General features: G+C 36.5%; 1 protein-coding gene across 1 annotated transcript in view; it reads right to left on the bottom strand.

The window, feature by feature from the left end:
* LOC306877145 (alpha-1,3-mannosyl-glycoprotein 4-beta-N-acetylglucosaminyltransferase A-like) overlaps positions 1-15,885 on the bottom strand; it is a 39,929-nt gene that overhangs the window by 19,939 nt on the left and 4,105 nt on the right. The window contains exons 3-5 of the mRNA XM_079428690.1: positions 6,549-6,716; positions 5,709-5,849; positions 1,580-1,713 (exon numbers count right to left, since the gene is read on the bottom strand). Of these exons, the coding sequence (XP_079284816.1) occupies positions 1,580-1,713; positions 5,709-5,849; positions 6,549-6,716 (443 nt within the window). The remainder of the gene's footprint in view (positions 1-1,579; positions 1,714-5,708; positions 5,850-6,548; positions 6,717-15,885) is intronic.

The following is a 15,885-nucleotide window of genomic DNA, read 5'->3' as shown; positions in this document are numbered from 1 at the left end:
GTGTCAAAATAGACTTATTTCAGAAGCACCCTCACTGATTTAATTCTGAAACCGGGCCTGCCGGTATCTGCAGAAGTAAGAGAAGTTATGTCTTTCTTATATATATCTAAATTATATTTAGATTGATATTAATGTTCCCAGGCCCTTTGCCTCAGTGAAGGTTTGACATTAAAGGCTTCCCTTGAAAGCAATACCTGTCGCTTTTAGCACAGTGACTGCATTTCTCTTGGACATCGCATTTCTGTTCGCCTGTCACAAAGTTGGGAAGGGATTCAGCAATGTCTATATTAAAATCATATTTTAAAGTAATGTACATTGTTCTAGTCCTCAATCAAACGTGCGAGAGAAGCATTACTTCTAATCTGGCCAAAGAAAACTACAAAAATTTTCTATATTCATTTGTGCATTTTTGAAAATGTTAATTAAAAGGTGCAAAAAGTAATAAACAAAAACCTGAAAAGAAGTCAATATTTCAGTTTTTCTTACAGCATTTGGTGCGTACAGTTCTAATGTCTAATACAACCACTGTTCTTTTTTCATTTTTTTGGTCATGGTTAAAAAAAAGAAATGAATGGATACCAAACTACACAGACCCATTACTTTTTAGTATTAATAATGAACATAAATATTTGAATACTTGAAAGAGAAATCTTCTGTAACATTATAAATGTCTTCACTCTCTGTTTTGAACAATGTAACGCATTCTTGATGAACAGAAGTATTAATTTCCATCAAAAAATCTTACTGATCACAAACAAAAGTGTCTATTGGGCCAAAATCACCCTTTCAATCAATTTCAGAACAAATTCAGACATACAAAATTGTGAGATGAAGCAAGAGACAAATCCTGCCGGGGTATGTCTGCATGTCTGTTCCTCTTGCTCTCACCTTCAGACAGCAGCATAAAAGCTTGGAGACCCCTGTTCTCAGCATGAGCCGCCCACACCCCTCAACGGGTGGTAACAAGACAACAAACCCCACTGACCCAAATTCAGCCATTTACAAAGCCGTCGATGGTCTCACGACTAAGATCTTACTCTGAACGTCAAGTAAACATGACACAGTATCTAAACTGTAAACTTTAAACTTCCTTTTGATGTTTGAGCACAAAAAAGATCTGCAATGCTACAAAGCACAAAGTCCACTCCAAAGAGAGTTCATCTCTATATAGTCCAGAGTTTTCTTCCTGGGAACATCACAATATCCCATATTTTAATAATTCATGTCCAAGAGGACGAGGCCTGGTTGAGTCGTGTTAGTAGTATGTTGTCACTCTGTCCAAGAGAAACTGTTTCACAGATTTAATATACTGATACACATGCAATTTCTTCCCCAACTGCTTACATTCACAGACACAGCCAACATTATAGGAATGTTTTTGCGTGCTTTTGAAATTTGAGAGAACTTGGAACCTCATTGAGAACCACTTGTTTAGTCAGTGTTTGCATGTGGGCATGGCAAAGTAATTTCCATCATATCAAGTTACTTATGACAAATCTTCCCAAACAGGAAGACAGAGCCAGCCACAATCCTCACACACAAACAAACACACTCTCAAACCAATGAGAAAAATGCTCACCTCTCCCACGAACACTATGATGACGCAGTCGAGCTTCTCCTCCGCCGAGAGTTTATCGATGAGTGAATGAAGCGTCTCTGACAGGTACGACTTTACTTTCCGCTTCACCGTGGGGATGCCCATCACCATGGAAACTGCGTAGAAAAGCGAACAAAACCTCATAAACATAAATTTACCAGCACATCATACAGTCATCGCCTGGCTGATGACAAACTACTCTAAATAACGTGAAATCGGTTTGTTTAGAGACTGCCATGAATATGTGACACGGAAGTTGATTGAGGTTCTGTGGCTTGATATCTGAAATAAGAAAGAGAAAGTACATCCAGAGTAGAGATGCAGTACAGATGGGGCAATGAAATTCAGCTTCCTTCAGGAAGGAAGAAAAGCAAAGCACAAGAACAGACTCTGACTCCTGATACAATCAGAATATGAGTAAACAAGATCCTCAACAAGGGACCAATAACATGTGTTAACAGTATGAGGGATATTGCATTGTCCTTTTACACGACTAGCAAAAAAAAAACAAAAGATATTTGTTTCCTTGCCTTATAAAGTCAATGCCATATTTGATTAATTTGTTCCCTTTTGTAATTTGTATTAGTAAAATCATGGCAATGTTTTCTCTCTCTCTCATATCATATTATATTATATTATATTATATTATATTTATATATAATATAATATAAATATAACATAAATGATAAATATAAAATGTTTATAAAAAATAATTTATATATATATATATATATATATATATATATATATATATATATATATATATATATATATATATATATATATAAATTATTTTTTATAAACATTTTATATTTATCATTTACGTATAACATTTATCAAATTTAATTTTCTTTGATTTCTCTGTATAGACAGTAGTACAATAACAGCCTTCATGCATATCTTCATGAGTTTCGAAACTTTCTCATCCTCTTCTACAAAAAAAAAAAAAAAAAAAAAAAAATCTAGACATGATTTAAATAGCAAACCTGCATCTTTGAATATGAAAATCCATGAGATAAATCATATTGGTGATATGCATGCTTGCTTAAAAACTCAAGACTAAATGTCAGCAATGGACAGGAGCACTTTTCATACAGGTGCTTAGGTTGAACTACTGGCTGTGTGTGTGTGTGTGTGTGTGTGTGTGTGTACCAATTTGAGTGACAGACTGACAGAAGCCCTGTCACACTTCATCAGCAACACACAGAAGATAGTCAAATATGTCCTCGTCTTGCACTGCAAGACAAAGTGTTTTGAGAGGTAACACCACGCGAGTAAGGAGTAAAGTAGGTTGAGGATCAAAGAGAGACAGAGGAAGAGATAGAGAGAGCACATTAATGAGAGGAAGTTTATCAGACAGAGAGGTAAAGCACCTGAGAGAAAGAAAAAAAATAAAAGTGGCACATTACAAAAAAAAAGCATGTTTTTAAGTTATTGTGCATTCAACACAAGTCATCCTCTTCTACGCCACCTCTTCTCTTTCACAAAAGTAGCATTTGGCCTCCAGGCGCTCGGTTACATAAAGAGCCGCTGAGCTGCATCATTCTCCCAGAATGCCCTTTCTTCACTCCTCAGCAGCAATATGTGAAGTCTGAATGGTTCTCTTTGAGACAGCCACTCAACGTGCCTTGAGACTAAACTATAGCAGATTTATACACAGACGGTCTCTAGGGATGTTACAGTACCTTACTGAGGGAGAAAAACTGTGTTTGAGTCAGTAGGGGGTTTCACGGAAATCCTATATTGCTGAACATTTTTAATAATGTGAGCGTCTCTAAAACAATCCTCTCAAACCTCTCTTTTTTATTGTGTATATCAAGGGGTTTTAGCCTTTGCATGTTTAGGTACTCCCATTGAGACTCTAAAGCTAAAGCTAGATTTACTGAAAATAACTTACATTAAATAAATTAGCAATAAATTAACAGCACCACATTACATAATATATAGCATATTGCTCATTAATTGAACAAGTTTATAGTTTAGAATTAAAATTCAAGTAACACTTTAGTATAGGGACCAATTCTCACTATTAACTAGTTGCTAATTACCATGCCTATAACTAACTTATTGGCTGTTTATTAGTACTTATAAAGCACATATTCTGCATGACCATATTCCACATCCCTTGTTCTACACAATACCTAAACTTAACTACAGTACTAACTATTAATTAGCAGCAAATAAGGAGTTTATTGCGGCAAAAATCATAGTCAATGGTTTGTTAATAGTGAGAATTAGACCTTAAAATAAAGTGTGACCAAAATTAATTTTGTTATTAGGGGCATAAAGAAAAAGGGCGGTTTAAAGAAAAAAAACTTCCCTGATATCATAATGAATGCGGAAAAAAATAATAATTACAAGAATTAAACTCCAAAACCAAAAACATTTGGCATATTCCATCATTATTATTTCTTCATTAAAATTTTCCATTATTACAATTTTGCCTGCCAAAATAACGTAGTGCGACCAAAAAAAAGTACCTTAAAGTCTCTTAAAATTTGATATTTTTATAATGAGACAACGTCATTTGTAAAAAGTCATGTGGTGCGACTCTCCAGAAACTGGTGCAACTCTCCAAAAACATTTATAAAAACTTAAATTTTTACATGATAGTTAAACCACATGACATTCAGAGTCATTAAATTTAAATGTGAATGGTAAAAATATTTTTCAAAAACTTTTCATTAATGACCATTAGTTATTGTTCATACAACTGACATGAATATTTTAGATCTTCTCCATGGACTCTTAACTGTTTGCAAACCCGAGTCTATATTGATCAGGGGGTGGTGTTGAGCATGAGATATGGTGCAGTCTCTAGGGTCTGGGCAGAAGATGATGTCCCCATTTACAGCTCTAAAAATAGCCCTCTAAGCCACGATCTCATTGAGAAGAGAGGGCCCGCAGGCACAGGCACGAGCCAGAGCCGGCCGCAGTCTTGCCCACAGACAGTCTGGAAACAGGAGGCTGAGATTACTGTAGCCAGCAGGAGAGGCCCGTCTGTGGGTTTGGAGGAGGCGGGCGTAGAGTATGGGTGGGCTTCAACTTTCCAAAAGCAATGAGTTCTCTCTGTTTTTCCCATATGCTCAGAAAAACAACCTCCTCGTGTGACAGGGGTCAGTCACACAAGGTTTTATTTTACATTCTCTAACGTCATTGTTGTCATTCACTGCAGTCTGTCCCAGCATAGGATGTCGCTTGTAATAAAGACACCTAGCCTTTACTCATCTGTCGTAATAGCCTTTGCCTTAACTCATCTGTCGTTAACCCACATACTGCCTGATACAGAATAGTGTGGTACAATATGTCATACAAACATGTTTACATCCCTACAATCACAACCACTATGTTTAGTTCCGGTCAGCTTATGGATACATTAAATACAGCAGAAATATAACAGGATTCCTGTTTATTTCCTTTTTTCTCAATCTCGTTTCCTTCAGACAATTTATCTGAGGTATTTCCCAGTATTTTAATGCAATAGCTTTTCACGAGTAGGATGTGAACCAAAAATGTGCTACACATCATTGCACGTCAGCACTGGTTGTGAAAGCAAGAGGAAGAGAAGCAACAATGCAAAATGCAACTAACCACATATCCCGTGCATAATTCAGAAAGAAAAATGAATAAGCTCAACAACTCAAAGGGAGGAGAAAATAAATATAAAATGTTCAAAATGTAAATACAGGAAGAAATGAGTGTGTGCATTTAAATACCGAATGAATGAATGTTCTTACTTTTAGGATAAACAATTATGATACGATAGGATATGATACGAGATATAATGAACAATACCTTGATTTAAACCAAAAATGCATTATAATGGTTTCATAACGCAAAAGATTTCACAACTGCGCTATCAGCCTGTGGATAACAGGTGTGTAACATAATACGACAAGCAAGGACGTGGCAGACAGCAAGGCTATAACGAGGCTATTAACAGTGATTAGATTCTGTCTAGTGACTAAAGAACAGTGAAAACTAGCACAGTTTAGTCATTAATCAATGTTTGGTCATATTCAAAGGACATTCAAACTTCAGCTTTGATTTGAAGAGAGTGATATTTCAGTCTGTTTAATCAGATGTTTGAATAGCATGTTGTTTGGCTCACCTCCGGTACGTCCCTGGCCCACCTGTACGGCAGGGTGCAGGCTGCCTTCATTGTTGAGCAAGTGAGGCAGATGGTGGTAGATATTTGGCACCTGGAGGGGCTTCCTGTGAGCCAACTCCTTCAGCAACTTCTGTGTCTCATCTGTAAGAAACCAGAGTACTTCAGCATTCTTACAATACACAGTGCTTAACAAATTTATTAGACCACCAACCAATGTCAGGTTTGTGCCACAGCCGCCACTATTGGGGATGTGTATGTGTCAGCTCTTTAATCGCAGTAGTGTTTCTAATGCTAAAATATAATTATTGTTCACTCAATAAATATTGTACACTCGATTACTGATCCTCAGTACTTAGAAGCAGGTGAGAGCAGTTTAAATACATTATCCATAAAGGCAAATCAAACAACACAAGGCACAACTGCATTATGAAGTCTAAGACAGCTGTTCCTTGGAAACATAACAATCCCCCCAAACACTTAGATTCAAGTTTGGCTTTGTCTTTTTGTCTAATTTTCTAATATTTTTCTGATTCAAAGCTTTTAATGCTATAATTCACCTCCTAGTTGAGTTGCTTTTGTTCATGGCTTATAACTTTATTTTAATCCCTATGGGAAAAATAAATAGGAAACATTCTTCCGGAACCAAGGGAACTGAAAAAGTGAACAGGCACTGCTGCCCTCTTTAATAATGTGTAGGTAAATAAACTGCTTGCTACGGGAAGCAGCTATACAAAGGATATACATGTTCCCACTAATTTGTGGAACATATGCCAGTTCACTGCATGACATAATAACAGTGATCAACTCTTTTTGTGTAGATCCATGTAAACATCCAGTAACCTGAGAAGTTGGAGAGAGCATCTTTGCTGCCGTTGGTCTCCGCGATGGCCCGTCTGAACTGCTCGAGGATGGCGTTGAGCTCAGAGGAGCGCTGGAGGGTTCGGTGCTCCGCTGCACGCAGACGCTCCCTCAGGGCGTGAAACTCCCTCTGATAGGCTACCAGCTTTTCTACAGAGAGAAGAGGAAGAGTGGACAGAGAGAGAGGCATAACGTGAGGTCAGTGCCTAGGTAATTCAAATAAAGTTTGAAAAACTCAAACTTAAAAAATAAATAAATTAGAAAACCTTTCTAACTGAAATAAGTTTAATTTGAAAAACTAAAATTACTGAAACTAAAACAAATAAAATAATTTTAGTTAAATGAAAAAAAAAAAAAATGACAAACAGACAAACTACTAAAACAAAAAAAAAATAAATAAATAAATAAATAAATAAATAAATAAATAAAAAACAAAAAGCTAATAATATGAATAACACTAAATAACACTGCTAGGTGAGCATACAATTAATACTCTTAATTCTATTTCTTGAACAACTAAATATAATTTTTCATAATAATAAAAAAAAAAGTGATTTCAAATGACAGCACTTAATCTCCAAGGACGGATGTTGGTTATGCAATCAACTTACATTTACATACAAATATAAACACAAATGAGAGAAAAAGAGAGACAACAAAAAAATGCACAGCCCTATTCCAGCCTTATTGTGCTGCACATTATTTGAAGTTTTATTTTCATATACCAGCCAAGACAAGGTTTAGTTTTCAAAATATCAGGATGTATTTATAATAGTGTTTGTAGCAATATTTGGAGGTAAAGCTCAGTGACACATCTGGGTAAACGTCCAAATTTATCTACACCTGAATATACTCGCTTGGACATAAAATTGATTTTGCTTACCATTAAAAACAAATTCAGAGGTATTTTGCATGAAAACGCTTCATTACTTTTCAAGATCAGGTGACTATAAAATGAAAATCCACTTGCTAAATGACACTTAAACAACAATTCTGTCAACTAAATGTGTCCTTTTGAATTTTTAGGTGTTTTGCATAAAACTGCTGCTACGCTACAAAAAAGCTCAATGAACATTAACATGAAACTGTCATAAGTTTGAGGCTGAAAAAATGACCTCCTAAATGTAAAGAAACTATAGTTGAATTGTCTATAATCTAAAGTCAGCAAAAGCCTTATTTTCAGGAACCAGACCTGCCTGCCTTTTCCTGATTGCGTCATAGTTTCTCTGAGACATGGGGTTACAGGAAGGTTATCTTTCTGCTGCTCAGCATGAAGAGGAGCGAGAGAAGAACAGAGAGAGAGAGAAAGAGATCGTGGTCAGAGGCAGTGCCCTCTGCTTGAGCAGATTAGCCTTGGGTCTTTATTTGCAGACTCAACATGCTGCGAGTCAGACCTCACCCTGAAACAAGACCTCGCATTTAATGCATCTGAAAGGGTCTCGGAGCTTCATGAAGCTCAATGTTTTGGTCCCCGCACACAATGGAGACAGTACTGGTGGTTTGTATCTGACTGAAACTAAATATTTTCGGTCAATCAACTTTGATTTTCTTTAGCGAATCCAAAAGCTCAATTTCTGTGAGGATGTTCATGTCCAATTTGCCACACGAGCATCAATTTGTGTCTACGTAGAAATGTCAGACTCTCTTCATACAGACAGGAGCCTGATCGCTTTGAACTTCTGCTATGACAGCTGAAGAATGACTGTTTTGCTTGACCTCAGCAAGTCTCTCACAGGTTTCTTCTTGATCTCTCTTTTATCCTCAGCTTCTACATTCCCAGCAAGCTCTTCATCTCTTCATCTTACCACAGAGGGGGTTTTGTAGGGATCCAGCATCTCAGCATTTCAGTTTCCCCTTCAGCTACAGCAGTGCAGGGTTTACATCCTGTGTTCTTGGCTTGCATTTCGGGTCTCTTCCCTTCTTTTTATAAATGGATTTAAATGGGGCTTTCTTCAACTCTGGGCTCTTTTGGACTCTTAACATACTTTTTGCACTCTTACTAATTCATTAACTAGTAATTTATGTACTAAAACTGTCCAGCAGAGTAAGAAAATCAAATGAAAACTTTCTGAAATGTCATGAATGCTTCTAAAACGTCTCAAATTGGAAACATATTTGCAACTTTGTCTCGCTAAAGCTAGTTTCATAGCTGCATATGCTTATTTGTATGTTGCTTTGGATGAAAATGTCTGCTAAATGAATGAACATAAAATGTTATTGTAAAACAATATATATTTTTAAACATTCTGTTTTGACAATTACAGCTTGAATGGACAATTAAGCTAAACCAGTTTAGATCTGATAAATGCACGCGTGTTGTAATACTCCAAAATACAACCATCTAAAGCCACATGGGATCACAACAGCTCACTGTGCTCAACACTACTTTACTGATCACGCTGAACTGTTACTGAACTCCTCTGTGGTTTGGGCAAGCAATCAGCCAGTGCTGTTGGGAAACTCTCATATTCCCAAACATAATGGCTTTAGTATGTCGGAGAGTAAAGGCACTCCATCCAACAATAACAAGAGCATCACATTACACGTTTGTTAGCAGATCAGCAGATTTTCATAACACATCTGACACCATCGGCAAACAAAAATGTAAATGTTAGGCCTGTGTGACTATAAAGAAAACAACACTGCCCTAAGTGTGTTCAAGCTTCTAGGTTGTAATCCGAATTAAGAAGGCACACTTTAAAGAGCTGCAGGCCTATTATATGTTAGTCTGTCTCAGACACACACACACACACACTCGTATACGTTAAATAAGATGCAGCACAGTGCCGCAGCTCCTGGGCAGAGAGCTTGTTGAGGGCTGAGTGATGTACAAGAGAGAACGGATGTGTACAGCTGTTGCCATCCTTAAGGGCTTTACACAGCACACAGGATGAGGAAGGTGTTTTGGCTCAAACAAGAACACATACTGAACAGCTCGGTACTCATTTTAAAACATCTATGCACACTGGGATACATTTTACATCAGCAATTAAACTGATCAAGTCATTCATAATGTTACAAAAGATTTCCATTTCACATAAATGCTATTACTTTGAACTTTGTTAAATCAAAGAATCGTGAGGGAAAAAAAAAATTGGACTTCACAAAAATGTAACGTAGCCAAAAAAAACTAAATCATACTCCTGAATAGTCTCACTTTCTCAACCCAAAGCTCCCTTCTCGATACACTCAGACCATTCATGCTGAAAAAACAGCTCCTTTTGGAAATTTTCATGATATTGACGTCAGAACCTGAGCACTTCACTTCCTGTGTTTACATATCAACGTCTCTGCAGTATTTAGCAACTTCACCATCCTGAAGAACGAACGACGTTACGAACGAAGCTAGCCAACTAAATTCAAAGAGGTCTTACAGAGTAATAATGTGAATAAATTGTATAAATGATGGACGAGGCTGAGCTACAATCACATTACTAGTCAGACTTCACAAAAACTGACTGCTATGATTTCAGGCTTTAACGTTACAAATTATTGTATTGCGCTGCCAAAATACTGGCCTCATACATATGATATTTTGGTCATTCTGATGTAATTAAGATATAACTGCTTTTTTCTGGGACAATAAATATATATAATTACCCTGATTTCATGTAACTTCCAGAACTTTATATTCTTCAATAAAAACCAGTAGTATAGATGACTTTTCTAATAGTTCTTTACTGCATTGCAACATGATGCCAGCATCAGATTATAGCTAATTATGCAAGAATCTACTAACCAGCCATGAAGGACAGTCAGCTTTTAAAATCACCATTACCCTAGTATCTGTCTCAACCACAGAAAGTCCATTCAATATCCTGACAGACTGCAGCCACTTTAAATGGATTAGCACATAAACTGTTGCACATCCCAGTAATCGTGTTATCTTTCCCCTGCCTCTCAGGCCTCTACCCAGATGTTCATATAGAAAGTGCATGTGATGGATGAGCCAAAGTGTGTGTGCACATTCTCTGAATTTCAGTGATTGTGTTTCAAGGCACGTCGAACACAGAATTATACAAAAGTCCCAACCTAGTTTTTAAATCCATTTGGTGTTGGATTAAGCTTATTTACTAAGAGCTGTTGATTTACAAAGGGAGCACAAAAATGGACACATTGTCCAATCGCGCTGTCAACCACCCTGCCAGCAGCATGTTAATGAACCGCTCTAAGGAAAATAACCTTAATCTTGAACCAAATGGGGGATGTTCCTCCTGTATTTTATTACACTTAAACATATTTGATGTGTCTTGATGCACAATATCTTATATCACCAAAATGCAGACACATGCTCTGGTTCATCATCCAGAAACACATCTGGAGGCATCATAGCAATCACTGTATTTGACAACAGAAAACAGCATTAGCAACCCATTAAACTTATAAAATGTGCCACGGCACAAGTGAAAGATAATATTGAGGTGCAAATTATGTAGGGCAAGAGCTGATTTTATCCATCGGGAGTCTAAAGAGGTGAAATACTGCATGTTATGCTATAAAATAAGAAATATTGCAGTCATCTGTACATCAATCATAAAATAAACCCCGTGTTCCCTACAACGAATGGCTGACTGTACATTAGCCCAATTATTACAATGCTACATAAATATGAAAGAATAAGAATGTATGATATGATAGACATTAAACCATCAGTTATTTAAAAAAATACATAAAAACAATTACTTGACTGACGAATGGCATAATTGACCAATCAGAATGAAGGATTTGATTATTGATTAAAGGTGCAGTCACAGTACAATTCCTGTGAAAGTTTTTTTCTATGAAATTTCACAGGCAAACAAACAAAAAAGGGAAAAATAAATCCTCTGTCCACGACTGCATGAAGCAACACTCAAACAGAAGTCACTTTCAAACCAAGCACTTTGTTGGTCGATGCTGCAAATTCACATGACCATCTTGACCACGACCAACATCTGCATGAAGAACTTTTTGCCCAGTCATGAATCATTCGGATTGTGTAGCTTCCTACTGAAATTACTTGACTTATTAAACTTTGCACCTTAAAAGTGATTTTTCCCAGCTATGGGGCCTTGGTTATAAAAGAGTTGTATCTGAGACAGAAAAGGCAAAACATTTTCAGAGAATTTTTCACATTTATTTAAAAAGAGTCAAATTTTCCTACACTTTTTAAAAATGACCACAGCATCCAGTAACATTTTTGCCTGGGTATCAATTTTATGTGCTGTAAATTTGTTATTGTAGGCAGAGCTTCTGGTTTTAGGTGAGGACAGTGTAGCGATGATGACCATGTGACCTTTTCTTTATTCTTCTGCAGCTGTGAAAGCTCTTCCCGACCCCTCTCAAACCCAAACGCACTTCAGGAGCGCTGCTCCAGCCTTTCCTCTCGCCCCTCAGGGATTACTCAGGGTGAGCACTGAAATTTGTCAAAATAAAAAAAAAAAAAATTCACTTACAGAAGACATCAGTGGAAAAATGTAACCTGTGGAACAGCGCAGAGAACAGAGAGCCTTCAGAGGGACTAGCTTTGTTCTGTCGTGTGATGGAGAAACGCACTACAAAGAACAAAAGAAGAAAGTCCATAGACAACCACATCAGCAAGAGAAAAAACAAAGCTGCTTAAGCCCCCGAAACAAGGTGAAGCCAAGAAGACTTTCAAACGGCATCATGAAATATGAATCAAAGCGCCGAAATGCAGTTCAGTTCCATCATGGGAATATAAGTTGATGTTCTCAAGGGGCCAGCAAGTCCAGAAAGTCTCTCAGCTTTTTTGGGTGAAACTCCTGGAAAGCCAACATGAAACGGTGTTTGCAACAATTTTACTTCTATAATCTGAAATAATTTATCTGGTGAACTACAGCAAATTCTACAAAGGGATGAGTGTTTAACCCTTTCAAGCCGTCACCTGCATGCAAACATGAAATATCTACCATACAGCAGCAATCCTTTACAGGTTTTTGCATTCCACTGTGCTGCTTTTCCATTGCTTTGTCTATGTAAACCCGCGTTTGATGGATGTGTGTGTCCATTGTGTGTCTTGCATAGTGTCTCTCACATGAAACGCAGTGCTCGAGTTAAAAGAAGTTGAAGTAGAGTCTCAACTTTGTGTTTTATCCCATCGCACTGCCTGCCTCTTGTGTTTTTCAATGCAAAAACGCATTCTGTGTGAATGCATCAGGAATTAGCCGGAGCTAAAAAACAATGTAAAAATAGCCATTTAACCAATATTCAGTCTTATCCAAATGCCTGTGTGACCTAGGTGATGTCAGCTGAAATAGAAAGTCATTACATTTTAAATAAACATTACCAAAGATTTTTCTTTAGAGCAACATGCTCCACTGAATCACTCACAATTAGACCAGAAGTGTGCATTAAGAAATTAAAAACGGTCAAATTTGATTGCATTTTGCACCAGACATCAGCCCAACCCCACAGGAAACAGATGAGCTCGAAAAAGAGTTTGTCATTTTTAAACAGGATGTCTCTAGTTGCTTTAGACTGGAAATTAAATTTCACTATTTTTTAATGAACACTGAATATTAGAGGAAGTTATTTTGTTTTAAAACTCGCAGAATACACACAAACACTTGAGAATCACTGGGACCAGAGTCCACAGCAGCACAAAAATCATCAGGGGGTGTGTGTGTGTGTGTGTTTCAGCGTCTTTATAGGACAAAGTCACATGCTTTTTTAACACATGGTTCCAAAAAGGACAGAGTGCAGAGGTCAAAACCCAAAGGGATATGGAAAGTTCACAACATGTTCCTTGTGTCCCACACACAATAAATAAGAAACAGGGCAAGAATTGCTGTTGATTGCAGCCGAGATCGCCTCACCCATGGAAATAAGCCCACCCTGTTTATCTCTACGGCACACTTACTGTAACTTCAACCTTTATAACCCTCAGAAAAATCTTACTAACAGTACAGCATGACTGCACAGATGGGATCACATTGTACTACTACCGTTAATAATAATTATATTAATACCATATTAGTAATTAGCACTTATGGCCTTTTACCCTTCAAAGTCTTCAGACTTCAACATCCCATGTCAAAAGCACTGTATGGCTGAATTTATATTAACATTTATTTGAATATATATATTAACCTATTAATAATTAAACAAATATGATCAAAATCTACATAAACATTTTTTATTATTATTTGAAATATCCAGATTTAAAGATCACTTAAAGAAAAATAAAAAAATGCACATTACCCACTGACAAAGTTGTCAGGACATTTTGGGATTCAAAAAAAAGTTATAAGCAGAAGCGACAATCTCAAACTGGCCAAATATTAACCATTAAATCAGCCAGAGTGACACTTTTATTACTACAACACACACCATATAAACAAACCATGGTATTATTATGTCCAAAAACATAATAACAGCATATTTTTGGCTTTTATTTTTTATTCCATTCCAATTATTCACACACACAAATCAGGGCTGTTGATAAAGCTCTCTGATCATTCACTTTAAAGTGTGTTACTTGATCCTCAGTCCAGCTATGAAACCACAATGTCGTCAGTTTTCACATGCAGAGTGAAATCTCCAAATCAATCCACTTCCCATCATGTTTGAATTCATCACCACTGGGCTTGTTTAAATGACTGAAGCTAAACATAAATAGACTATGAATGAGGGAATAAGGAATGCAGATAGAGGAAATGCTCCAAGCCATTGTGTGACACAGTCACTGCGTTGGTCATATGACATGTGGGTGAATTGTTTTGGGAGAGAGAAAGGGCCATGAGCAATGACAATGAAAAACAATGAAAGAGTGACTCTATCTTTCCCCTCTCGGCCAGTTAGCGTATATGCTGGGAAAGAAAGAAAGAAGCTGCATTCATTAATTGCAGGGTGTACAGTCTATTCTTTCACAAGTAAGCACCTACTGTAAATACCGCTCTGCTTATTCCACAGAAGGTGTATGTAAATGCTTATACAAAAGCGGCATCATGTAGAAAAATCTGTAAAGTGTTTAACAAAAAAATCAGAAGATAGCAATTAGATATTGTTTTTCATGTACTGCCCTGTAATAGTGTATTCATCATTTAAATGTTCCTCTACGAAAGAGCCAAAAGGGATATTTTATGCAAATTCAGTATTCTCTCTTGTGGAATGCATGTTGTGTCAAATAGCATCTAAAAAAAAAGACAGGACTGTTATTATGTTGTCTATAGTATTTTTGTTAAAGTCAGCACAGAAGTTCAATATTATTGCATGTTGATTGCATGTCATATTTTTATAGTGTTAGGTCACCACTTGATGACCAAAGTAAAAACTAGGATCCAGCTGTGACAGCAGTCTGGGAAACACTCTTCAATCAACGTCCTAAACGGTTTCACTATCTGTCTCATTTCTTTGCACAGTGTCTTTTCGCTATCTGTCCAGCCCTCATTCTTCAGTCCTCTTCCTGTCACTGTGTCCCTCAGATCCGGCCCTGATGAGACACACAAGCTGTCAAGCGCTCCTGGTTCTGCTTACAGCTCTATTTTGTTCCCATCTTGATGTTTGGACCTCGAGAGCTAATGCCTGGCTCCATTAGCCGTGAGCTTTGATTGGATTAAGCAGCTCTGTGAACAGTCAGCCTAATATGGGTGACAACTATACCGAAAGTAGAACATGGATCAGAATCATGAGGAATCACCTGCAAGGCTGCATTTATTTGATCAAAAATATAGTAAAACAGTAATATTGTGAAATACTGCTACAATTTAAAGAAATAATATATATCTTAATACATTTTAAATAGTCATTTATACTGTGACGGCACACTGAGTTTTCAGCATCATTACTCCAGTCTTCAGGAATCATTCTAATATACTGATTTGATGCTCAAGAAACATTTATGATCAATGATGAAAACAGATGTGCTGCTTAATTTTTTTTTTTTTTGTGGAAACCATGATGCATTTTTTCAAGATTCAAACTAATAAAAAATGAAAAGAAACAGCATTTGTTCAAAATATTTTTTGTGTGTGTACTGTGTATATATTAAAGACACATACATACAGCATATATTTGGAAAATATTTACATGTATATATTTATATTCATATAAATGATATCATATATAAATATATTTTTTGTAAATATATACATGCATGTGTGTGTATCTATATATATACATAATAAATATACACAGTACACACACATATATTATGTAAACAAAAACTTTTATTCTGGATGTGATTAATCACAATTAATCGCTTGACAGCACTAATACAAAGAGAACAACAGTAAAAGTTGGTATTGGCTATAAACAGCTAAATAAAGGTAACAAATATTTTTGGTAGATTGACCCTTCCAGAAGTAAAATTTTAATAAAA

Source organism: Barbus barbus (genome assembly GCF_936440315.1).
Source record: "Barbus barbus genome assembly, chromosome: 11".
In the NCBI taxonomy this organism is placed as follows: domain Eukaryota; kingdom Metazoa; phylum Chordata; class Actinopteri; order Cypriniformes; family Cyprinidae; genus Barbus; species Barbus barbus.
Note: the sequence above shows the minus strand (reverse complement) of the source record. Positions and strands in the feature narration are given on the sequence as shown.